This window comes from Acanthisitta chloris, unplaced genomic scaffold (genome assembly GCF_000695815.1).
Source record: "Acanthisitta chloris isolate BGI_N310 unplaced genomic scaffold, ASM69581v1 scaffold43658, whole genome shotgun sequence".
NCBI classification, from domain to species: domain Eukaryota; kingdom Metazoa; phylum Chordata; class Aves; order Passeriformes; family Acanthisittidae; genus Acanthisitta; species Acanthisitta chloris.
Genome location: NW_008688347.1, coordinates 19,737 through 46,823, shown reverse-complemented (window position 1 = coordinate 46,823; position 27,087 = coordinate 19,737). Strand labels below are relative to the sequence as shown.

Here is a 27,087-nt window from a genome sequence, read left to right as displayed (position 1 = left end):
CTTAAAAAGCAATATGCTCTTCTTAGACTTTTCCCATTTCTGTACTGTAAATGGAAACTTTAAGATAAAGATGCAAGTAGAAAAAAACCCAAAATCTCAGTACAGGTAACGCTGTGAATTTCTGTAAGAAAAAACATTATGCACAAAATGCAGCAAGTGAAAGTCCAATATGTTCTTGCTTTTCATCTATTCGATTTTAATTCACAGTTGTTCCAAAACTGCTAATCTGTCCGTACATTGTGTAAGGCTAGTTTTACATCAGGATTTCTGGAAAGGTGAGAATATATACAGCATGTACAGAAGTTGCTCAGTCCTCGCTGTGTTGTAAAAGTGTTTATGGGATGCATCTGCCATATTTCTATGACTGATTGCTGGAAGATGAAGCTTCAGTTTCCATCGGTTTCTGAGTTTCCTTGGGGGTTTCTGGCTTCGTCTCCTTGCCAATTTCCTTACTCTTGCTCCTGTCTTTGCGATCTTCCCTTATCGCGATCTCGATCCCTGTCTCGATCTCTTTCCTTTTCCCTGCTCCGATCTCGGTCCCTGTCTTTGTCTCTGTCGCGGTCCCTGTCCCTGCTTCGGGATCGCTCTCTGTCACGTCTTCTGTAGGAGTCTCTGTCTCTGTTTCTTCCTCTATCTCGGTCTCTGCTTCTTTCCCAATCCTTACCCCGCTCGGAATCCTTGTCTCTATCTTTGTTTAGGTTCCTGTCTCTATTTTTATCCCACTCCTTGTCTCGGTGCCTCTCCCAGTCCCTGTCTCTGTTCCAGTTTCTGCCACGATCTCTCTCCCAAGGTCTGCCGTGTTCTCGATCCCTTCGTCTCTCCTCGAAGGCTCTACCTTGGCGATTATCTGCTTGCAGAGGCTCTGGCTGATCTAAACCCTTGTCTTTATTTCCTCCCTCATATCTCTCTCGCTGCCTCCCTTCAAATGTCTGGCCTCTATATTCAGGATTTTTGCCTTCTCGGAAGTCAGATGAGGACCACTGTCCTTCTGACTCAGATCCTTGTCCAGACATATTGGAAAGAGATGCAGATGGACCACCTTCCTCCCACATATCTTTTCTGTGGGTTGGTGGATGGCTTGGAAGGTCCAGGAGTGGTCTCGGGGGTGGTTTCATACCTTGTGGTGACTGACCCTGGAAATGAAATCTAGAAGGGGGAGGTTCATCTTCTTCTGGAAACATTGCAGGTGCAGCTCCTCTCGGTCCTCCAAACTGATGTGGTCCTGGACCTCTCTGGTTGGAAAACCTGGGTGGTGGGCTCCCTCTACGCTCTTCATATGGCTGTGGCAAAAGTCCCCTCGGACCAGACATATGATTTGGACCTGGACCTCTCTGCCCTTCAAATTGATTGGGGTGAGGTCCTCTTGGTCCCCCAAAATGACTTGGGGCTGGACCTCTTGGCCCTCCATACTGAGGGCCTCCTCTCTGCCCTTTAAAATGAGCTGGTGGGGGTCGTCTTTGACCTCCAAAAGGAAAAGGTCCTCTGTTGCCCATAAACTGAGGTGAATCTGGTCCTTCAAACTGCCCTGGAGGCCCCATCATTTCATCATATTGGGAATCTGAGAATTCCCTTTGTTCCATGTGAGGCTCCCTATGATCTTCGAAATGAGATGGTGACATTCCTCTTGGACCACCGTGATAGGAAGGGGCAGGACCCCTGTTATCACCAAACATAGCTGAGGGTCCATGCTGTGGAGAAAATAAGGAAGGAAGGGGACCTTTTTGACCTCCAAATCTTCCAGACTGAGGTCCTCTTTGACCATCATTATTTGGAAAACCATGGTCTTCAGAGAACTGTGGGGCTGGTCCTCTAAAATTAGGTCCATGAGGTCCTCCAGGTGCATTGAGCATGAGTGTCTGTGGAGGACCTCCTTTCTGCCCAGACATGGGAAATGCTCTGTTTTCCTCAAAGTGCTGTGGGGGAGGTCCATCCTCACTCTGAACTTGTGGATGTTCAGTTTGTTCTATGAACTGATGAGGCTGAGGATTTCTTTGTTCGTCATATTGCACTGATGGAAGACCCATCTCTGGTTCAAAGTGTCCAGCTGCTTTTTCCTGAGGAGGAAACACTGTATTTGAAAAGGAATCCATTCCCATTGCTTCTGTTGACTCATTTGGCCACGAGACTTGATGCATATCTTGTAGGGATGGGCTGTCATTTGATGGGGTGAAATTAGGCTGAAAAGATGCATTTGGAGGTGTTGGAAGCAGCACTTTACGTATAGGTTTGGATGTAGAAGGTTCTCCAGAAGCTGTTTGACTCAGATTTTCCAAAGTAACTTGAATGGTGTGTTCAAACTTGCTATTAGATGCCTCTTTCTGGGACACTGTAGAAACTTGTTCACTTGAAACCCAATTATTTGCACTAAAACCAGGCTGAGTAGCAGAAATTAAAGTATTCTCTTCCTTACCAAGTGAAGCCTGCAAAGCATTTGGAAAGCTTGCTGGAACAATTTCCCTTGTGGGTATCTCATTCTGTAGCACCTGTGGCTTTATTTGAGAATCAACATTGTCACTAGTCTCTGTCACCATCCTTCGAGCCTGTCGAGGGTCTCTGTTCTGCCTTGGGTCACAGCCCTGGTTTAAAACTTGTGCTTGCTGAGTTAAAGATGAAGGTAAATCTACTTTTTGTGCAGCTTGCTGGTCCTGATGGAATAATTCAGTCTTTATTAGGGAAGGTTTTGCTGGTGGTGGTGACATTAAAGCATCAGACACTGAAAAATGAGCCATTGAAACACCAACAGCTGCTCTTTGTTGTCTGAGGGCTTCTTCTTGTTCCTCTAGTTGTCTTTTCTGTTCTTCTATTTGTTTGTTTAATTCTTCCAACATTTTCTGCTGTTCTACCAAGGACGAGGATGCAGATAAATCAGGCACATATGAAGCAGATGTTTCTGAAGAAGTGCTTTTAGTGTCTGTATACATCTTGTTGGGTAAATCGTCAACGGTAACTTTCGCTTCTTCCAAGATAGTTTCATCCTCTGGATCATAGGCCTCATCCTCTAGTTCTGCTGCATTAGATGGCTTTTCCACATTGTATCGTTTCTCACTTTCACCAGGCTGCACTTCAAAGGCTTTCTCTGGACCATATTCTTCCTCAGGATCATATGGTCTGTCATCCTCCTCCTCCTCTATAGCTCTGTCTTTTGACATCTGCCCGAACTGCTGCACAATGGGATCTAACAGAGGGACCGCTGACATTCCACCATCAGCAGCAGCTTGACCTTCCTGATTTGAAGACTGGACAGTTCCAGAATCCTTAGCAAGAGGCTCAAAGGTTTTCTTCTTGCCAAAGAGGGTCTGCAGGATGTGCTCGAGAGGTGTGGCAGTTTTTGAGGAGGATGACTGGGTGGCAGTGCTGCTCGCAGGAGCCGCAGTGGAAATCGGTGGAGTCACAGTGGTGGTGGGGCCACTTTTAATGGATGACAGTATTTTTAGTACTGAAGGTGTAACTGCTGAGGTTTCTGGAACAGGCAGTGGGGGTGGAGGTGGAGGAGGAGACCCAGGTGGTGTTGTACTCACAGTAGAGTCTCCTGAATAAAATGTGTATTTCGGAGTTTTCTTCTCTTGCGAAGCTGCTGAAGGTCCTTTGGAGAACAGCGACGGCTCAGGTTCCTCATGTGCTTGGATTCTGCTTCGCTTTTCCTCCACCTTTTCTGTCTCAATGCCACTGGCAAGACGTTTGCCTTTCTGACAGATAACCAATCCAAGAATCAAATTTGGCCGAGATGACTCAAGACCTGAAAGGAAACACAGAGATTGCATATGTAAACTCACGATTTTTAACAATGCTTTTCAATACAAACCTATTATTTTATATTGTGGCAGCTACAAAAGTCACAAAGGTAACAGGTTTTTTACATTCTATTAGACCACCTATTGACAATTTTCATTAGTCCATAAGCATATGCATCTACATTTCTTTGCTTATTTTTATATACCTGTACATAATGAGTTTAAAAAATTTAAAACCCTTCCTTGATCTTAATAAAAGATTGCAACATCAGATATCATTGTTAGAGTGTCTCTGCAAAAGTTCAAACCAAAGAAAGTGCTTATATTTCTGTATTGTTATATTGTTTCTGCTGCTGTTCAAGCACTGCCACCTCTCCTGAAAAAAAAAATCAAATATTTACATTTCAATACTCTGCAAAGACACTGTACACAGAGATATTGAGAAGTGAGAGAACCTGGGCTAAACATCGTAATTGAGTTATGATCTGTGCTAAAAGCCTACATTGACACCAGTCTATAAATATTTTGTCTGTCTCCAAGTTAAACAAATACCAGGAATGGCTAAAAAGATAACATCAGACAAACTGCATTTGGAAACAGTGCTAAAGCCTGCAGACTACTCCCAGTTTGTTGGCTTTTTTTCCAGCTAGACATTATTTTAAAGGGCCACAGAAGCAAGGACATACCCAACTGGCACAGGAGGTGAGTTTGGCTGGGCCAGCAGTGTGTAGGGGTGAGGTGGTCCTAGAGGCTCAGTTGCAAGATGCAGTGTGATGCCACAGGTTTTCTAGGTAAGTAAAAACCATAGTGTGCTCCTCTGTGAGAGCTTCAGACTTGAAGCCTTGGCCAAGTCCATTCAGAAACGATAGGAAAGTTTCTGATAACAAGGAAGAATGCAAAGGTCTGTAGGTCTGTTTTGTGTTACTGTATTTCTTCCTCTTACATGCACAATGCCCACTGGCACTTGTGGCAGATAAACATGCCAGAACAAAGGGCAGGGATACAGTTGCATACAGTTGGCAGCAAATGTAGAAAATCTGCATTAAGAGAGGCTTTTTGAACTTCTGGATTTCATGGCCTTTAAAAGGTGCTCATTTGAGGACCACTGTCTTTGCATCATATGTGCCATCAGTTGTTTGCATCCAGCAGGGAAGCAGCAACATAGAAACACAAAATATCCTGTGAAATATTAGCTAATATTCACTGTGGTCAAATGGCAAGAGGAGAGCTCTGACCCATCTTGATCCTTCTACTTGAGATCCCAGAAGAGATTTAGACATATGTGTATCTACATATGTTCCTTGTTCTTATTAAACCAACTGCTCATTAAGGAACCATTTTTAAATAGCTAATTATTAGCACTGAAAACTTTTTGATACCAACAAAACCCCCAAACCTCCCAGTAGCAGGTACATTCCATTAGCAAACCACATCACACATACATTACTCTGCTGAAACAACTCAATTCAAAGTTCTATAGGGACTCTTAAATTTACCTTCTATTAAGAAAACCACATCAGCTGTTATCCTAAATTTATGTTAATGGATAACAACTCCCCAGTTGGTCAGTGTTGACCAGTACAGAGAATCTCACAAACTGGTGTTCACCCAAAAACTCTCAGTAGGCATTTGTTGTTCTTCTGTTGTTGACCTTTTGGTTATTGACTTTCATGCAGAGACTTGTGATTTATGCAATTAGTCAAAACAAATCTCAATCACCAAATAACTGAAATAAACATGTTTCAAAAATCACCAGGCAGGATATCTAATAAACAGCAATTACTGAGAAATCAGGTTTGAGTCTCTGTAAGAGTCAAAGATCAAGTCACTAATTAAAAGAGGGTAAAATTTTAATACACATTCAAGGCAATGAATTCCAGCAGTAAGTGAATACCCTTAGTTATAAATTATTCTGTTTAGAATGTAGCAATTATAGAATAAATCCATTAAAATCTTACATTTTGACACTGGAATTTTACACAAATATTATAAGTTTTGCCTGACTTCTACATTAGCTCAGTTCAAAGAGATCAAACAGTAAGTGCTCCTTTGAATGGAGAGAGAGCCAGAGCAGCTTCCAAAGGTCAGCCCTGTTCTAGCTCAATGTCCATAAATAGGTGAAGTGCCTAATTTTAGGAACGAGGAAAATGTTGGCTGCAATCTGCCACTATTGCTCAACTGCCTTTCACAAACACCACTTTCAAAGTGCTGCAAGCTGTGCTGGCAGAGTTAGCAGCTTGCAAAGCTAAATTATTTATAACAGTTATTATCCTATTATGCATTGAAGTCCCCGTGCTGGTTTTATTGAGTTATAGCCTGCAACTCAAGCCATTCAAACAGGAGCTACTACATATTAGTACTGGATTAAGATTTGGTTTTCTTAGCCTTAAATACATTTGGTCGTTAGATCAATTTTACCATATTTATGTGTTTATTGGCCACATCTTTCCCTGTCACCAGCAGCTGGTAACAAGTGACTTGTCCTGCTAAAGACACATTTCACTTTTGCCCACCCATGACAGACCCACAGGAGCAGACTAAGTCATGGTGAGTTGTAAACTGCAGAGACCAGTACAAGATTTTATCAATGCCATTAGATATTTGTCCAGATTAATCATGCCATCAAATTTGTGTCCCCTTAATTGAAGGCCACAGATCACTCCCAGCACTGTGACACTGCTCCACACTCAGGTTCCCTTGCTGAGTGGAACTGGCTGGCACAGAAAATCAGGCTCATAGTGCCACATTCTTCTACTGCTGCTGCTTTTCCTAATGTTATCTGCTGAGACAGAGACATTGAACTTCACTAACAGTTCAAATTCTGGTCCATTTGTTGCAATTTTTAAGAGCATTTAACAGCATGAGATTCCACGCCTGCATACTTTATGAAAACCCACAGCTCCCATTGTAAACTACCAAAAGATGTATCAGCATTTGTGGAATCTTTAGCTGATATATGTCTGTGTTATTAAAATTCCTTTAGTTTAGCTACATAATATAGTTATGTTCCCAACGTCACCACTAAATCCCTCAATAAATCACTTTCTATTGGTAACTAAGCCTGATTATGCTATTTTTTACAAAGTGCTTTAAGATCTACAGATGGAAGTGCTAAAATAAAGTGTGTATGTGAAACAGAAGTGAATTCACATACAATAAACCACTGCAAAAAGCCTGTGCAGAAGAGTCCATGAACATAAAATCTGGTAATTAAATGTCTGAGATTAATTAAATATAAATCAGGATAACCTTCCATTTTCCTCTGCTTTCAAACCACCCATGTCAACGTTTTCTGTAGATCTTCTAGGTACTAGTGCAGTTCAGAAGTCCTCAGTTGTGTTCCAAATCCAGTTCATCAGGAAACAGGAGAAATTCCTAATCCATATGTGCCTGATGGAACTGGCTGATACAGCTGGAATACCTTCTAACTAGGATTTCTGGAGTGGCAGGGCTTGATTATCCTCTCCCTCCTCCCCCCTCAGGTCACAGCTATCAAACCATCTAAAGGCAATGCTTTTCCAGGCCTTGCTAAACTCTACTGGCAGGCACACGATTGAATTTAAGGAGACAATGACCACGTTTCACAAAATATTTTTATTGATTGTGAAAGGAAGAAAAAACAGTAAATTCCATCATATGTCATTAAAAAGTGTGAATTACATGCTGTGGTTTTCATACGTACACAAACCCAGAGCAGCTTACCTGATTGATCTGGTTTTAAAGCACGAGCACAACTTACAGAGCTGCGAGGCAAAAGCTGCCACAGGAGTGTCCAACAAGAGCAAATCAATGACAGAACTCTAAGTGGGTCTTCTGTGGAACTGCTCCACACCTCATGGCCTGCCTGCCCTTGGGATCTTGTTTCTATTGCTAGTCTCCAATCCACTTGGCCCAATCAAATTTGCCAGTTTGAAAACCTGACTCTTCAAATTTGCCTCCATGAACACCTGTGTTTGTTCTGAGCAACAACCTCCAGTTTTGTGCAACTTTTGCACTTGAAACAGCAAAACCAGGCTGACATTGCTGATTTCTCTACTAATAGTAAAGTTTGCCTACATTTGCCAACCTCCAGTCTAAGGTTAAGAGTTTCATTTGAAATGAAACCTGTAATAGAGAAGAAGTGTAAAAAAGAAAGTTCGCATTTCCACAGGAATGCAAGAGGAAACAATTAGGTAAATGTCTCCCCTAAAACAAGTTATTTACCAGCCCAGCAGACATTTACAGCTGGTTCAATGGCCAATCCCATCCTTGTGCTACTGCCCAGAAAAGGGGGTGATTCCTTTGTTCTGCCTGGAAAAATGAGTCCATGAGTGAAGACTCTCTGCCTACACCCCTGTGCAAGGCATTCTGTACTTGGTGTTTTCACTTCTTGGCTATGAAATGGGGGTAAGAGTTTTTGCCTGCCTTTCAAGAACTACAGACTATGAGGTGCTGAGATTCAACAGTCCAAGCTACATTGCTGTAACTTCTAACAGCAATAATCCTGCCTTTGTAGCTGTTGCCTAAAACCAATGACCCAGACTGTGCACTGTTCAATGATGGATTAAACAGGCTCAGAGTGCATGAGAAAAGTCTTGTCTGAGGATGCAGAGCAAGTGCCCTTGGCCACCTCATGGAGGAAGGGAGAGCACTTAACTAACGATGTTTCAGTTGTTCTAAGCCATGAAAACCTGTCCCAGCCTCTGTTGCTCCTGTATGTAAGCTCTGAGAATGCTTTATTGACTTTAGTGCAACACTTGTCTTTGAGAAGCAGAGAGCAATCAGCTTCCCAGCAAGCTCAGCTGCTGTGTGCTGGTTGTTTCATACCTACCGTTCAGTGCCACCCATGGCCATGACAATGCAGCACTACCTTCACTGGAACCTGCAGCTCTTCAGCCTGTCATCTCCTACAAAGCCCCAGATGCTGCTTTGGAAAGTAAGCACAAGCACCTCCTCCATCCTCAGATGAAGACTACTTCAGATTTTATAAGAGAAAGGTGTTTCCTGGTTGAATTCATTCTCAGTTCTTCTGCCACCATGTTCGGCACACAAACATGGAGTGAACTCACCAAACATTACTACAGGTAATTTTACCTCAAAAGAGAGGATTAGAATATAACCTGCCTATGCCAACTGCAGTCTGCTACCTGCTAACCCTAAGGAACATCTCTTCTCCCCCAAAGAACTGATCTTCAGGAGTCAGTGATTTGCCTAGAGTTTGAGCCAATGGAACATTTCAAACACCTCGTGCCCCACACTGCAGGTCCAGAGTAACACAGGATGGACAGTGACAATGCACTGAAATCACCAGAAATGTTACCTTTGTCTTCATTGATTTCTTGACTTCTGTGCCAGATAAGTTTCCTGCTTGAGTTAAGTGTTGGTAAATAGCTTATAAGGGTCTAAGGTTTGTGAATTTAGGGTTTGCTGACAAAAAGGTAGGAATTTTTGGTGGTTTTTTTTAATATATTGGTTGTTTCATATCCTTGATTTTATAGGTAAACTGATTCTCCTAACACATATGAGCATCTTGTTATAAAGACTGTGTAAATTCCAGACAATTTAATCTTGAGCAGAGTTGGATTTCCAGCTTTTCCCTATTTACATACTTTAAAATTGGTTTTATATTAAGAAATTTAAATAGTGGTTACATTAAATATTCAACAGCTTTTCTCAGATTGCCTTTTGCCTTGTGATTTTACCTAGCATTTAACCTCCCCTGTTTTGTGCTTACCTGGTCCCTCAAAGGGCAAGAGTTTGGAAGGAATTGGGTCCTTAGAACTCAGGGGGATCAGGTAGAGATCCTTGACATGTCTGTTGTTATTAGCTACAACACCAAAACGACCACGACTGCTAAAATAGGAGTAGAGAGAGATATAGGCAACTTCTTCTTCTTCTGTTGCAGGATGGAAACGAATCAAACACAATTCCTGGAATAGAAAAGCAAAGTGGGAAAAATTCAACCTGCAACATACCAGCAAATAAAATGGCAAAGGGCAAATTCCAAGGGTAAAATAAACTGCACATTTATCATTCCAACTATGCCCTCAGGGCAACACTCTAGCCTTAAGACAGAGTTAGGTTTGCCATTTCCAGAAATACAAATTATTTGTGTATCTAACATCAAACTAAACATCCTGAGGCTCAAATTAATAAGAAACAAGTGGAAAATTCCTAGTTTCATGATTATCTCTGTACCCTGTGCCTCATTTTTTCAATTCTGAACTGGTTTTAATACGAAAATCTATTTTAATACTAAAATCTCTTACATATATTAAGTTCCTTTCCTTTAAAATTTGAATTTCAATCTTCAATATTTCAATTCATAAATAGTATGAAGATTTAACTACTATGCAGGAGAGATTGATTCAGATCTGCAGCTAATAAACATATTCAATAAACAGAAGTTTCAGAGATGTGATTTTGGTAGTTTTCCAGGTCTGATCTATGTCAGTATTTGCTCTTTACTATCTTCTATGATAACAAGTTGTCATTTTAAATTGCTGTATATTTCTTCTGGGTTTTGCAAAGGAGTTTAAGTGAATACCTTAGAAAGCGAAGATTTGAGTTTGCCAACATAATCCCAGACTGTCTTCGGTGAGATCCTCCCCCCAATATGAATTGTATCTGGTAAATCCTAAACAAGAAGTATTACATGGTAGTATGAGAAAAAAAACAAACCAAAAAAAGCAGTGCAGGTTGCCCCATCCCAGCAGCCCAGGGGATAATGCCCTATTGCATTTCAGTAAACTTTCACACACACTTTTCTAGTTTCAGACTGGCTGTTTCTAAGTTTGGAGGTGTTTAATGTGACCCAAAAGCCAAGAGGATACATGAAACAGAACCACACTCCCAAACAGGGAGAGCAACCACACCACAAATGGTTGTGTGTGCCCATTATTGGCATTCAGAGGGAAGCTGCTACCTGAGAGGCAGATTTTGTCCATGCTTTCAGTGACTGCAAGTCACTCAAATTCTAGTGAACTTCCTGCCACGAGGACTGTGAACCTCATTTCAGCAAAAACAATACCTGAAAGCAGCATCAACCCTACTAACGTAAGTACTAAACCACACATTTGTGTTTGAAACCTCCCAAGTGTGGCAGAAAATGCTCTTCAGAGAAAGAAAAGCTTTCTTATTATAGTGCAAACCTTTCTGCTGTCTCATCATGTGAATGCACACCCTGCCAGACCAGTTATCATCTGACTGGTTCTACTTGAAAATTAGTTAAAAGGATGATATTGTTCACAAACAGCCAAAGTTGTGCAATTGATCACATCAGTGACTTACCCAGCCTGAAAAGAGAAAAAGGCTTTCACTTTAACACACTGGCTCTAAAACTATGAGGCTGAAATAAAGCCATTTCTCCATATTAGATCCTAACATCCTAAACATGCTCAAAGATGTCAGAATTCTTCACGAATTTATGAGGAATTTTTAAAAGGTTGGGTTTTCTCCTGAGCTACTCTTCCTAGTACTGAAGGGATGCCATTTACCATGTCTGATATAAACACACAGTGCCCCAAGTCTTTGCAGCAACAGGATCTGCAGCAATTCCAAACACACAACAGGTCAGTGCTAACCTCACTAAGATAATCAAAGCACCCGGAGACTGGATATGCTTTAGTGACAAATTTGGCCACACTTTGCATGTTAATGAATCCTTTCCAAATGGTGTTGAGACGGGAGAGAAAGAGGGAAGTGTCACTGTCCTGAGGCGATCGTGGCTCTGCAACACTGCAAAACAGATCCAAACAGAAAGGTTACAGAAGGAAATGAGGATGGGCCCTTCTCTTTTACTTTTTCTTCCCTCCTCATGCTGATCACACACTTCTTTTAACCAAATGACAACATTTTTACTAACTGCTTTGTTAATGTTTTCTACTAACTTAGTATTAGTGAACAGCAAATAGTTATTAGCTGTAACCAAGCAAAGAGATGCCAAAAGACAAGACTTTTATAAAGTTAAGTTAGCACCATAACTGCTGTGATCCTGACTCCATAAACTAACTGGTATGACAGATTTCCCATTAATTAAGTCAACAAACATCCATCTGAAAGAGATTCTTAGGTAAGAGAATTTGCTATGAATAAAGACATTTTAACTGCAAAGTACACTCTGCAGCATTTATTTTTACTACTGCACGTACCCAGGATATGAAAGAAATTAACTTCCTTTCAAGCTGATCAACTGCTTAATTTTAATTGATATTCAGCTGCAATAGTCTTTTAATCTAGTATGAAAATCTGGGAATGCCTTTAAACCATCTCTCCCATACACTATCTTTCTCTGTATCCATGTACCTGCAGACTTCTAAGTCTGCAGAATACCTCAAGTTTTATTGATCAGAAACCTTTGCTATTATATACACTGATGCTCTGAAAAATTAATCAGCTAGAGAAAGCAAATGAGGAGAGACAGTAAATTAAAAATGTCAATCAGGCTACCTGAACTTTAAACCTGAACATGCCTTTTAATTGAGGGAAAGGTAATAGGACAGGAGAACAGAAATGGGACCCTGAAGAGAAGCACAGGAGAGATTTGGCAGCTTGGCTGGCTGTGAAATATACGCACTTGATGTTGGGTGACTGATGGACCGGCAGGTATCTGGGATCTGGTGAGGAGGAAGGTTTTGTCAATATGGATTTGGGGACAGTCATAACTGGTTTGGAAGTTTCCTGTTTGGTTTCCCCTGTTGAGACTTTGTCAGCTGCAGGCCCAGAACGCAGAGCCGACGTCATCATGCCAGAGTTGCTGCTCATGGCTGTCCTGGGGTCTCTGCCAGAAACCGTTACAGTTGTGACAACTGGGCCAGCACAAGTGGCAGGAAAAACAGAGACCTCTTCAGGTACAGCAGAGTCTGTGCTGTTATGACTCTGGCTCGTAGGAACATAAGTTATTTCTGTGCTTGGCTGAGAAACTGTTTCTGCTGCTGGTTCAACATCAATATCCATTGCATCATCCTCAGTGACCTGCTCCTTGTCAGGCTCTGCTGCTGGAGCAGAACTTTCATACTTGGGCTCAACTTCTGCTTTTGATTTTGACTCTGCCTTCTTAGCAGAACTCCCTGTCTTCATCTTCTTCGGTGGTGCCTCATCTTCAGATGCTGAAATCTGACCTATAAATTCATTTCAAAAGCTTTCGATTACTATTGAACAATGAAATAGCTTGGAGAAAAAAACCCACATAAATAAGCACGACTCTTAAAGTAACAATCCTTTTTCCTTTGCCTAAGGTCAGCACTGTAAATACCTGTACAGATTTTGCAGTTCAGGTCAAAGAGATGGGCTCGATGTTGACTTGTTGTATCCTTCAACATACTGCTGAAAACATCCAGAGCAGGAGCACTGTTTGAATTGGGGGCAGTTCGGGCTGACTCCTGCTGCTCCTAAAAATGAATAAACACCAAAAATACTCCAGTTGAGCATTAATTTCATTGATAACAAGATGCTTTGGAAACTGCTAATTAACTTCACTTCTTTAAAAGAGAGAAGATGAAAGGCTTTGGTTAAACAAATTGTCAGATAGAGTTCTCAAATGATATTTGTCCTCATTTCATTCCAGGCTGTTTTGAAGTAGAGCTAATGTTCAGAAACAAAAGATTTCTCTGTAAATTGACAGCAAGGGCTGAAAAATACACAGCATTTTTGAAATGCCTGCACAATATGCCTATCATTGCTTGTTGCACTCCTTCACATTAGAACAAAAAAAACTCATAGCACACCCACTAGGCAATGATGACCCTACAGCTCAGCGAAACAATCTGCACTTCTGATGGCAAATTTCAGGTTCTAACTGCCATTTCCCCTCCTTGATGTCCTCATGCTGAAGCAGCAGCCCATACTTACATCAGAATCAGACACTGGTGGAGAATCTTCCATATTGACAACTGGCACATGTTCCCGTTTTACAGCTGTTTTCTTGACTTCATGAGCTTTGCTTCTTGACTCCATCACCTGGAAGAGACAAAACCATGATGGTAAGAAGTCCATACATATATTTTATTCCATATTTTATTATCATTGCACATGTGGTAGAGAAAAATGATACTGAAACTGAGGGTTATTAGTATTTTTTTAAGAGGAAAATGGTGCAATAACATAGCATGGTGGTAAGAGTTGGCAAACTTGCTCTTAATTTGCATCTAGGACATAGAGGAAATGATGTTACTTACTGCTTTAGCTGGTTTCTCTTTCCACACAGAGAGTTCTTTAGATAAAAGTTCTTCTGGTTTCATTCTCACTAGTTTTGACAGGGAGATTTCCTCACGAAGGACACGATGGAAAAGTCCCTGAAAACAGAAGAGACTGTTGCCATGCTGAAGAGAACCTGCTCAGGTACCTAACAAGACTAACAGTGCTTAACATACAAAACCTCCTCCAGTTTCTGAATTCTCTATTAAAAATACCAGCTACTTATAAACAAATCTGGAAAGGTGCAGCAACCAGAAAATAAGGATGAAATAAACACCAGGTACAGATTTTCCTCATTACCCTCACTACCAGTATAGTGGTAGTCAGAGCAATGTCAGAGGCTGAACAGTCACTCTCCTGTTTCAGATCTGTTCTGGAAATTCAAAACACGAAGTTTCAAGTGCTCTCTAGTGTATGTTTTCATCTGTACCACCAGCTGTTTTCTTCTTTTAAAGCACAGATATGATCATGTATCCAACATGTACTACAGAATGTCACAAGAGAAACAGATGCTTGTATTTATTTTAAGAAAGACATTCTGTAAACAAATATTTCACACCAAAATGCCCAACTCAATAAATACACATGACCAACTAAAGTAAGTTTGAGCTCCTACTTGGATTAAAATAGTTAAAAATGTTTGAATGGCTTTATCATAAGAGTTTAATTCATAAATCTCTATTGAAACTCTTAATGCTGAGGGTAGAGTCTGACAGCATCAAAGCCCAAAAGTACATTTCTGTATAAGCTGATTGCTTAAGAAAACTCCAAACCTGGTTTTTGGGGTCCTTGAGATTGAACATGATGCTCCGGTATTTACTCTTGTATCTGGTGTCTGTAACTTGGAACAAATTAAACATCTCCTTTTCAATATTAAGTGCTATTTTCCCTACTTCACTCTCTGTCATGACCAGGTCATCACTGTCATTGACTCTGTTGAAAACAAGAACAGGCACATGTGGTTATGTCAGGTGGGAATGATCAGGCAGCATTCATAAAACCCAACTGCTCAGAGCTGACCTCAGCTGCTCCTCATCCAGGGAGGGTTCAAGACTTTAAATGACACCCCAAAGCCAAAGTCTACCTCAGGACCCTGAACTCAGGCAAACTTTCATTACTGCCCACAGATGGCCAGGGAAGACAGAGCCTTTGGGAAATCTGTCAGCCTGTCCTCCTGCTAGAGGCCCTGCAGTCAGGAGAGGAGTTTCTCTGCCCAGAGTGACACAGGGAGCCCAAGCACTTGAGTTTCAGTCCTAGATTCTCCACTGAGATCAGCATTTCCATTTCAGAGACAATCCCAGAGGGCAGTTCTTTAGGATAAGTCTCGATGGTTGGCATTAGTTTTAACAATAATCATGGGGAAATCTACCTTTTTTGTGTGTTTGGGTTTTTTTTGTTTCCTAAGTGACAGTTCTCCACTGACCAGAATTTCTTGTTGATTTTTATGAGGGAATATCTCCTTCAATGAGCCTCTAACCTTTCACTATAGTATTTCTTGTACTATGTTCCCTACAACACTACATCTCCAACATTGCTATCACCAGACTTTAAAACTCAGAGCACCTGCAGTATAAAAGCTTCTATGCTGTAATTCAATTCCTCAACTGTAATTGCCTCAATATACAAGGAACAGTGAGGTTCCTTTTTTTAAAGGCTTTTTCGCATACACATTTATTTTATACCAGGAATTTTTATTTCTAATATAAACCTGAAATGCCAATTGTACTTGTAGCAATTTGCAGCATGAATTCAACCCCATGAAATTCCTTATCAAGACATAAACAAAACTCTGCAGGCTAAACATTTACTTGCAGTTGTAGTTTCCTATATAAAATAAGTGAATTCCCACCTCTTCCATAAAATTTCTTTCAGGGATCGTCGAATATTTTGTCGAATCTGAGAGTTGGGCTGTGACTGGATAGGATTGGCTGATGCTTTGGCTTGGCTACTTCCAGCTGCAGTAGACATGGAAGGCAGTGAAGGCTTTTTGAGTCCTCCACCCAAACTGGATGATGGAGCTGGTTTTTTGGAGACTGATGAGCCATGAGAGAGAGGTGACTGTTTGGAAGGAACACTGCCTGATGAATGCCAAGGTTTCTTGGGAATGACACCTTTGAAACTTCCAGCAGAAGGTTTCAGTGGTGGTTTAGTTAGGGACGTGTTAGGGTAGGCTGGAGACTTCTTTGAAGGCAGATTTTTGCTGAGAGATGATTGTTTCTCTGCTATAGACACAACAGTCTTCTTCGATGCTGATGTGGACTCTGCTCTATCTTCACTCCTTTTCTCTTCCCTTTGAGCTGTTAAAACAGAGAAAAAACCCACAATATTAAAGGCTTAACTTTATCACTTCCTATTCATGAAGATCAGGTACCAACCTATAAAGAAAGGGCTGTGAAATGTCATTTCCAAAGAGTAAGTACCAGACAGGCAAGTTAAGCTATTTATTCTCACTAGTCTTGTTAAAAGTCATTTTAAAACCCATGCAGAAATTGACATAGGATTTTTTTTTTGTTTTCAATAAAAATGGGGGGAAAAAAGGCACCACCTTCAAAGACTGCTGAGTGGAATTTCATGGTTAAGTTTCAAAACCAACCCAAAGTCACACATATCCAAAATAAGGCAATATAACCCACATTCTACATTTAAACAGAAAAATTCTCATTGCACCTTACAGAGCCAGTTTATTAGTCTCACCTGATTAATTTGAAACTGCATCCATATTACCTTATGTTTAGTATTACTAAAGTTTAACATGATTCAGTTCCTAGCTATACAGAATATTTAAACATTAACAGTGCTGCTCAGGCCACCTAATTCCCACCATTCTCAAACCACTCCATTCACAATATTCAGATTTTCCATTTTAACACTGTGCTTCCAATGTTACTAGAATAATTGATACACATCATACATAAGAAAAATTACAGACTCCAAGTCAAAGCTCCAGTTTTCACACCTGCTGAAGATACATTTGCACAGGGCTTTAGAATAAAGCAAGTCTTTAAATTGCATTTCATCTGTTCACCTTCCAGCACTGACAGGAACAATCCAGCACAGCAAAAAAAGCCCAAACCAAAACCACACGCAGCCCAGCAAACAACACATCATTGACAAGACAGCACACCAGGCAAGCACCAGCACACAGATCCTGAGAGGTCAAACAAGGATGGATTCTGAGGGAAACTACCAAAAAACAACTCCTGAAATACAACTGCTTCAAACCTTGTAGAAGGTTTGCAGGTGAATTAGCCCACAAGCCCTAGCTGCAAACGCAGGACACTCCCTGGGCAAGATCAAGGAGTTTAACTTCCAGTAACTCTACCAAGGACCAACTGGTCCCTCCTCACCTTCCACGTCTGCTCTAATGAGAGCAGAAACCCTAGGAAGGGTCTAAACTGTCCAACCATTCTGAGGGATTTGAAGGGGACAAAGCCTTCCTGTGGGGTCTGGTTTAGGAAACCATACACTGATGCATAAGCTTCCATTGGAATCATCCCTCAAACTGGGAAAGATTTGGAATGCTTAAGAGACATGGGATGGATACTACCTCATTTCAGGAGGAAATAGCCTTGCAACCTTTCTCCATACCTAAAGCTCAGCTATCCCTGGACACCAGCACAGGCTTCCAGCAAAGACCCTCCCAACCCCCAGCCCTGGAACTGCCTCTCGCTGCTGGTGGCTGCACCACAGGCACCAGTGGCAGATAAACCAAGACACAACCCTGGACTTGACCTTTTGTAAGGTGAAGCACAAGGTTGTGGTGCTGAACTTCTCCTGGAACACAAGGTGAAACCAGAAGATCCAGAAACACTGCATCTTTATCCTGCTTTTTTCTCAACAGGTATTTTACAATTCAGGAATTTTTTTCTGTGTAAGATTTAACTACTTGAGGAGTAAAACAAAACCTGCTGTCACAGTATATTAAATCATTTCGTAGGGTGTGATGATTCTGCTATAGATTACAATCATTACCCTCACACTACTCCCAGAGCTTTCCCCAGGGACAGGCCTTGGATCCTGTCTGACTGACCCAGTGTCTCTCCTTAAATCCCCCTCTCCCCTAACCTACTAACACTATTCCAGCTCTCAGGAAGACTCTGGCAATCCCAGGAGGGAGGAAGGGGATCAGGAACTATTGCTGACCTTGTTTGTTCAAATTCAGGCCCCAGAACCTGAGAGGTAATGAGCCAAACTATTTTGAGTTCGGTCTTGAACAGAGAGGTGAATATCCATAATGTGTGCACTGATAATGCTGCAGGAATTACTCTGCTTCCATTCCCTTTTCCCAGTTTATTTTTTACCTTCTGCACAGAACAGCCCCTTTTCAGGCAGGCAGGACAGCAGCACATTCTGTGACTTAGCACAGAGGCAGGACAGCACAGCTTGGCTTTCAAAGCAACAACAGCAAATTCAGTTCTCAGCACTAATATGTTTAGTTGGTTTGGTACAAGATATGAAACTCTAAATTTGTACTTAATCCTCTCTCCATTGTCTTTTTAATGATTAGTTCAAACTAGTTAACAAAAACTACACTGATAAAACTAAAAGGAACAGAATCAAGATGTTTTGAATCCATCAGATGATGTATGTGTGAGAACTGTACCCACACCACACACCCTTCTGATAAAAACCAGCTAAATCACAGTAAGAATATGGACTTGTAAAATAAATTAATGAAAGATACTGATAAAAAGGTAGATTGAAGTTCCCAGGGTTGAAGGTCAGCAGAATCTGTAAGGTCCAAGGAGATGAGAGTATTGAGCAACCTGCTCTAGTGAAAGGTGCCCCTGCCCATGGCAGAGGTTTGGAACAAGATGATCTTTAAGGTTCCTTCCAACCCCATCAAAATCATTCTGTGATTCTACACAGAAGCATCTTTTATTCTACCAGTTGGGTTTTCAGTGACAAGACCAACATGCTGCCACATGATTCAGCTGAAGCAACTCACTGGTTGTTCCATGGGTCTTGGTTCCAACGGCCAGGAGCACCCAGCAGAGGGTGAGGAAGGAGCAGGATTGCCTCTTCGGGTGACAGCTCTCCAACTGACCTATCCACAACATGAGCACACCCCAAAGCTTCCAGCACCTTCTGACACATACGGGAACATGGCAGGTGTATGTTTGGAAGTACTAACAGAAATATGTAGTCTTTTCAGAGAGCAGAATGCCAACACATGTGGAATTTAACTTCTGCACAGACACCAGAGTCACTCAGCAAATGGATGGGACATATCATGGCCCAGGTGTTCCCTCATGCCATGACTTCCAAGTGCTCAGCTGTGCAGTCCAAGAGCAGCTTGAGGAGAAGGCACAGCCAATGCTACTGGACACACTGGTCACTATTTTATACCATGGTGGGTTTGGTCCTACTCATCAGCAGCTTCAGCACACCTACCATAAATGCTCTTAAATTTAAAATCAAAGGATGAGATAAACACTGACCATCAGCCTATCCTGCCTAACAGAATAACAGGGAGTTTCACACAGGCAATTAGTGCCAGAATCAGGCATTAAGTGGCTCTTCTATTCAGCACTTTTAAACACACAGGTGAATCTCCCTGGCTTGAGGTTAGAAACACTACTTAAACCAAACAAAAACATTCCTTCCTATTTGTCCCATGGGTCACTGGTTAGGACAGCAACAGGATCCCTACTGACTGGAGAGTAAAGAGACTGAGGTCCAGTTGGAGCCAATGAGCCAGCTCATTCTCAGGGTGAAACTCAACAAATCCTCCAGCAGAAAGAGCACATTCCTCCCAGGCTTAAGAAACAGCATTACTATGGTATGTTCACTACAGACAGAACTAGAATCTCTCCCACTAGATGTCAACAGACACAAAAACCCTCCCCTGAGGAAATTCCCCGTGCAGCTAAGCCAGACATGACAACACACAGCTAAGAAAGAAACTTGTGCAGGAGCAGGACAGAACTGCCACATGACCTGCTGTTACAGACGAGCCTGACAGTGACAGGTACTTCACTCGTGACCATCTCAACACGATGTCTCAGCACTGCCAGGAGGTTGCAGCAGCCCAATGTAAGCAGGATTCCCAGTGTAGAGCTGTTTAGCTTTGCAGGCTACACTCCTGTCGCAGTCCCTCACCTACACCCAGAGGTTAGTTTTACACCACCAGCATCTCAGTTATGCAAAGGAAACTTTGCTCCTCCGTTGATCTCTTAGAAATGTTTCTGTACAGCATTCAAGCCTATTCTGGTTCTTTCCCCTTTCCCTCTCCACTCAACCTTTGTGTGGCAGCAGCTTTTGAAAGCCACTTCAGAAACTATCCCCCACTACTCCTTGTTTCTATTTAAACTATCTCACTTGTGATGAGCTTTTGTACTGGAGACATTATGTAGTTTTCCCAATTTTTAACTACCAGAAGAAACGTGCTACTCCTTTTCTTTGAATAATTTAAAAATTATTCAAGTAACAGCTCTTTAAAGGTCTCTAATTTCTGGCTCTGACCGACACTGTGTAGATAAACCACAGGCAGTTCTGTGAAAAACCCATTTCACAATGACTCTGCTAAGGCTGGTTTTTTGTGTGTTTTAAATTTACAAAAAGGCATCACAGCTACTAGTACAGAGCACTGAAGACTTCTGTGAAATATATCCTGCAGCCATGCAAGCTGTTTGTTTGTTACAGAGCACTAATTACAGAAGTCTCCCTACAGAATTAAGAACTTGGCATAAGCCTATTCATGTACCAGGAGCAGTGCCTCTGGGGTCTACTATCTGGTGGTGTCTACAGTTTCCCTGTGCTCTCTTCCATCTACATTAGTCTCCTTTTCTTTCTTCCCCCCAGGATAAAACTCCTCCAGGCTGTGTGTGAGGAGCTGTGTCATGTCCAGATCACACACAACTTTCCGTAGTGGCAGCTCAAGCCCAAGGGAGCAGGACCTGGGGCACTCAGCACTTGAGGAGATATAACCCTGCACGGAGGCTGCCCAAGGATGTGTGGATTTTACTGCTCCTTTTCAGACCTGTGTGCCACTAAAATGGAGAGTTTTACGGAAAAACAAAACCCAACCCCCACAACCAACTTTCAGTCTGATGCACAGCATACAAGTTTGTGTGGCACCAACAGTAAGAAAGCTGGCAATTAACATTTTTCTGTAACAAAAATTAATTTTTAAAAATCCACAGTATGAATGCTGAAACTTAAGAAGCAGAGAACAGGTACTTGTGATCCACCTGTTCAAAAGTGGCTCATGTACACCTTGAAGGATTTTTACGTCCTTAAGACAGAGGAAAATTCACACTAGTGCAGCTTTGCAGTTGTTATAGACCCCAAAATACCTGTTAGCATTTACACAGCTTGTGCAAAGGCTGCACAGAGCTGAGCAATTCTGTACTGTGAGAAGAGCTGATCCCTACAGAGGCAGCAGCCCTTACACAGCTAAACCAGCTGCAGGGAAGGCAGGTGTGCACAGCCCAGCCAGAGACAATCGCGTCGAGGAATCACCAGAGCCCTGCCAGCGTTTCGGGTGTCACACACTTGGGCTGTGCCCTGGGCCCGTGGAGTCCTGCTCGGTCCTGCAGCTCCTCTGGCTGTCGCAGGTGGCTGCAGAGGCTGTTCCTGTCCCTGCAGGTGAGGGCAGCCCATCCTGGCACCCTGCACGGCACAGCAGCACAGGCTCCTGGCCTAGAGAAGATGGAACACTTCACCCCCATTTGCCAGTATCTGAGAACGTAAGAACTGCATTTTCCCCCTCCGTAAAATGCTGAAGCAGAGGACGGGCAGGATTTCTCAGTCCTACAACGGGTGGTGTTCCAACAGCTTCCCTCTGCCACTCAGCCTATGGCCCAGGCAGACTCGTCCAACGCGGCCGTAGCATCACCTTCCTGCATGTCGTGACAGAAATAACCTGAACAGAGCAGAACTCAACCAAACCCCTCCAACCCCGATGCAGTGGCTGATACTGAACTGCAATCCCCGAGTTCCTCCGAAGTGAAATCCTTTGATGCATTATGCAACTTCAAAACCTGAACAAGAGACACGGGTGAGCTGGTGCTTTAGCTGCCAGTCCCAAAGCACTCCCCAAGGGGAAGCTACTTACCCGTGCCGAGCCGTCCCCCAGTGCCAGCTGTGCCTGCGGAAGGGGGCTGCCCCTGAAGCACCCTCTGGTGGCACTGAGCCCGCGGCTCTGCAGGTGAGGAGCTCTGGAACCGCTGCAGCTCCGTGGCTGTGCACTGCTTTCCTCGCACCTGCTTTTGCTGGACCTTTCCCTCATTTCCCTCAAAGATAACAGGACTAGTTCTAATTCAGAAGTGGTGAGCTGCTCTTAAATCGGTTTCAGTGTTAGTTTTCACTGGTAACTGCCCACAGAACATGTTTGCTTCCACTTTCAAGATCAAATCAACCTTTATTGAACACTAGTGGCTGAGGTGTGCTGCCTGCCCTGCTGCAGCCTCCATCAGTTCTAACCCACACCACAGTGAAGTGCCTGTGTGCCAAACCTTTACATTTAGGCACACAAAGAAGCTAACCTGTCCTTAAAGTTAATTTAGGAGACTCTGGTGGGGATTTCCTTGCATTCAAGTCAACCTGTAGCTCTGAGCCCATGCAAATCTGTAGCTTTCACACACAAGCTTTATTCAGCCTATGTAACATTAATGATCTGATCTCCATTAGTAAACTGCATCTTCCCTACTCCCCCCATCCTGAGAGAGAGGCACTATCTGCTGCAAAAAAAGGGCTTCTTATTTTCCAGACTGTTCATGAATTGGCATCATCACTCCTTCAGGGACAGGCCATCTTCAGGTTCCAAGTTCAGCACAGATCAGACACAGCATATCAGCAGCGAACTTGACTCAAAGTGCATGTGATCGCCTCAAAAAAACCCTTTTATTTGGGGACTAGCAAAGATCTTTTCTACTGACTATGCAGTCAAGTGAGCAAGTTCAATGAACTACAGTAAAATTAGTAAAAGAAAGCAAAACAGCAAGAGGGTGGTGAGTACTTTTAATCAAACTTTCATCACTTTCAGTGTTGATGACAAGATAAACCACCCTCATGTGCTAAGTGCCTCTGTAACTGGTAGCAGGTTTCTGCCCCCCAACCCTTCCCCTCAGCAATGGTTCCTCACACTGAGGCCAAGCACCCCTGATGGCAGGAGTTCTGCCCTGCTGCCTCCCAGTGCCTGAGGGGTGTTGGGTGCTTGAGAGGCAAAACAGCTGCATGCCAGGGGCAGGCACCAGCCTTCCTAACTTAAGAGATGGGGCAAAATCTTCACATGGCTAAACAGCCACAGGGCAGGTGTAACATACCTTGTAGAGCAGAGAAGGGGAGCTCCAGTAGGTCACAGGCAGGAGACGATAGTGGCTCCCCAAGGATCCCACTGCTCCTTTTAACTGGCTGGGTCCCAGGGGATGTTGGATTCAGTCTGCCTCACTGCACAGGCAGGGCTCAGGTCTTGTGCCAGCCCCTGGGCCAGCACAGCCCCTGGGCCAGTCTCACGATGGGAGTTCAGCACTGAAGCTGCAGTGTTACACCAGCCACTCCTGTACTTAATACTTCCAAAGCCAGAAGATCTCCAGCATGAATTTCTCAGAAGTTCTGGCAGACTCATCTCAGGTATGCTGATTGTCTGTCAGCAACCTTTCCGAAAACTCCTCTATTTACAAATGTTTAGGCCAGACCCACACACACAGCAGCCACATGTCCCACAAAATGGCCAGTAACAAAAGGATTCTTTTTTATTTCCCTGTACTACTCAATCATGAGTGCCTCTCAGCAAGGGCCTACATTGCAGAGCATAGCATTAAGCAAAGACACTTTGGCTTTCTAGGAGTTAATTCAGATGCTAGAGCTAGTTCAGCTGTAGCAGTATAGAACTTGGCACAGGCTAGTTTTTCCTGGGGGGAAGCACTCACCCCAGAGGCATCCAGCTTAGCTACAATCAGTCCCTGCAGACAAGTGTATGTACAGCTTAAGCAGCAAAGTTTCAGTAAAATATATTTTAACAGTTAAGCTAAATCAACAGCAGTATATCCACATCCTCTGCACTCAACTGAGTCACAACTTCAGCTGGCACAATCTTGCCTGAAGAGCAGCATTAAATTGGGACCAGCCTGTGTGCAGGCAAGGCCTCACTTTTTCTCTTCACAACAGTATTAACAGCTCCCTACATCACTTTTACCTCCTGAGCTGTAACTCCTGTCTTCAGTGTATTCTATGTTCCCCCTCCTCACTTTAGAGTGGTGTATTGTCTTTCTTTCCTGCCTTTGTGCTCTTACTACAGAAAGCAGAAAGACACAAGCATACAAACTGTGCACACTACAACCCTGGCATCCTGACAGGCACATCACATTTTCTGCCAGGAGGCTCCCAGTATCACTGCATTCCTTTTAGACAGTCTCCATACTTGGTTAGAGGTGTATAGGAACAAACGGTCCAAGCACCCTTTGCATCTGAGATCTTTAACTATAGAAGCAAACTCTATTCACCTTGTGAATAGCTCCTGGGTGAAGAAGAGTTCAGCTGCAGAAGAAATGAACAAGAGTGAAAAGGGTTAAGAAAAGGAAATCTGTATCACCGGAGCCAGGGCTCCCACTTCCAGGAGGTGGCAGCGTTGTCTCTCCGTAATTCCCTGCTGGAAAGCAGGAGCAGAACCACAAACGCTGTCGTTTTCTCTGAAGGAAACACTTCCCCTTCCAAGTCCCACTCATTAATGACTTCTGTGAAGCACTTGGCCCCCGACAAGGTATTGTAACAGATCACTATGAAATCACACTATTGATCTGCCTGCAGAAATTTAGAGGTTTGGTGTGACAAGTGCTCTTTAGTCTGAAGTTCTACCGTAAGAACAATAGTAAGAAGCATATTTAATATTTAGGTTGTGTTTTGTTTTCCATCTAATAAACTCTTCTCACTCTCCTACCTGCTGAGTTGCTTTTCTCAATCAAAGCAGTTAAGATGTTTAAGCAGATTTAGAACCTGAATTGAGCAATTTATCAGTTCATGTATTTCTTTTAAGCCTAGTAAGTCAGGTGAACTTCAAAAAAGCTTTGAAGCACTGATGAGTACTTGCCATACATATGACTGGGTAGTTTAATAACTGAGTTATTGCTAATATTTACCCTCCTTCCCCTCCTTTTGGATTAATTTCCTATTTCAAAACTCTGGATACATTTGCTGCTGACTTCTGTTTGACCATTAACAGCAAGAATACAGGACAAAAAGTCTCTTCCAATTGCTGCTCTGTCAAAGTGACAACCTGAGTTCAGGTGCTGCAGACACATACACTGATGCCACTGACACCTGCACCAGCAAATATCTGAAGTGTTCCTTTACTGCCTTTCCACTGGGCAGCAGTGAGTGCAACAAAGATTTTGTAATAAATGCAACACATGACATAAAAGCTCTCAGCAGAGTCCAACACACAGTGGACACAAACTACTTTTATGGCTCCTTTGTGAAATAAGGTGTTTGTATTATGCTTTAAGCTTCTCCTTCTCCGGTAACACTTCCTATTATTTTAAGATGTCAGTCTGCTAGCAAAATCAACAGGTTGCAGAATGCCTGCAGATGGTTCCTCACAAATACCTCAAGGATCTTCCTAGAAAAAGGAGTGTTTTGCTTTGTCCATCTCCTCTGATATGACGTGAATGGTGATCACTAACACTCGCTCACATGACAAACTGAGGATTTCCATTGTAACGTGGACCTCTAAGATTTGTGTCTAAAATAGATCATATGTTTGGTCCAATAAACATGTTTTTTTCTTGACAGACTAGCTCAGACTGAAGAGTTCTTTCTCACTTTTAGATACCTGAAGTGAGAGGACTCTCATGGATTTCCCTAACATTATAACCTGTAGGTTTCAAACAGCACAAAAATGTTAAATCAGTAAAATCTGGTGGAATGCTCTTGCAGATGGTGCAAGGCAGCTTCTCAGGGAGATTACAGATCACACTCATCCATCAAAAACAGGACACTTTTTCACAAATGCACAAACAATTTACCTGGGCAGTTAGGAATGGCACAGAATCCCCACAGATCAGTACAACTTACCTTAATAAAAGCAATCTGAAGTTCTTCTTTGCATTTGATATGAGAGTTCTTTGTAACAAAAACTAGGCTGTTCTCTATTTGTTACTGGTATTTACTTGTATTTTGGAACTAATTTAACTCTTCAGCTACAGGAATCCATTTTCTACTGAAATTGGTTAGAACTGCAAAACCTTCAGTGTGGTAAAACTTTAGAGCAACTCCTCTTAAAACACCCTTTAAGCTCTCTGCCTCAAAACCTGTATTCCTGTCTCCTGGGAAAAAAGTCAAATGCATCAGCAGTAAGGACATTTTAAGTGAGATGTTTCTACAGACACCTGTAATTGTACTGAATAGAAAGTGTCATAAAAATGTGACATGTAAAATAAGCCCTTATAGTTCCATTTATGTCTTTCTCTCCTAATTTTAGTTGTATTTAAAATACTCCTGTTTCTGACAAAAAAAAAAAAGGGGTTTTTTAGAAAAATGCAAGTAAGTCAAAATATGTACTTTAAGGGACTTCACTATAAAATAGATACAGGGCCTAAGGAGCAAAATACAGAGGGGGAAAATTATAACTATTTAAACATTTCATGTGAGTAAATGTTGTTAACACATACCTGGTATGTCTACTATGTGCTACAACAATGGACAACAATTTAGAGCAGCTGGTGTTCCCTCAGTGTTTAAAAATTATAACTAAAAACCTCATCTAAATATTATTTAACAACTTATCAGTAAGTTTACCTGTAAGTGTTCAATAACTAGGTTTATTTCTGAAAACAAAATGCAAATTGGCTGCAGCTTAGCTACAAGAGCTGTGAGAACTGAGTTTCTGAATTCATTCATCTTCAAGTGAGTAAAACGAGACACCAGGTCATGTGTTGTAAGATTTCATCTGAGGTTCCATCACTGCAGTATAAACTACTTAGATGGAGTCAATCAAAAAACTGTCATAAGCAGAAAGATTTGTTCAGGCTTCAAAGAGGATTTACTTACCTTTATATGAGTTACAAGGATGCTATTCAAAAACCTGCAAGAATATGCAAGGCAATATCTCTGCCCAACATACACTTATGATGTGTTCTTGTGTGTGTGGATAATGTGTGGAATATGAACATAGAAAGGGAAAAAAGTAAATAAAAAAGAGAGTTCTGCCTCCCCCCAACATAAAAGTAAAGAATGGTCCTTA

General features: G+C 42.2%; 1 protein-coding gene across 1 annotated transcript in view; it reads right to left on the bottom strand.

Annotated features, from left to right (window-relative positions):
* Positions 1–358: 358 nt before the first annotated feature.
* Positions 359–27,087, bottom strand: part of LOC103808197 (death-inducer obliterator 1-like) — a 32,743-nt gene continuing 6,014 nt past the window's right edge. The window contains 11 exon segments of the mRNA XM_009080964.1: positions 359–476; positions 478–3,736; positions 9,445–9,640; positions 10,258–10,347; positions 11,294–11,447; positions 12,286–12,829; positions 12,964–13,099; positions 13,560–13,667; positions 13,886–14,002; positions 14,678–14,837; positions 15,754–16,201. Of these exon segments, the coding sequence (XP_009079212.1) occupies positions 359–476; positions 478–3,736; positions 9,445–9,640; positions 10,258–10,347; positions 11,294–11,447; positions 12,286–12,829; positions 12,964–13,099; positions 13,560–13,667; positions 13,886–14,002; positions 14,678–14,837; positions 15,754–16,201 (5,330 nt within the window).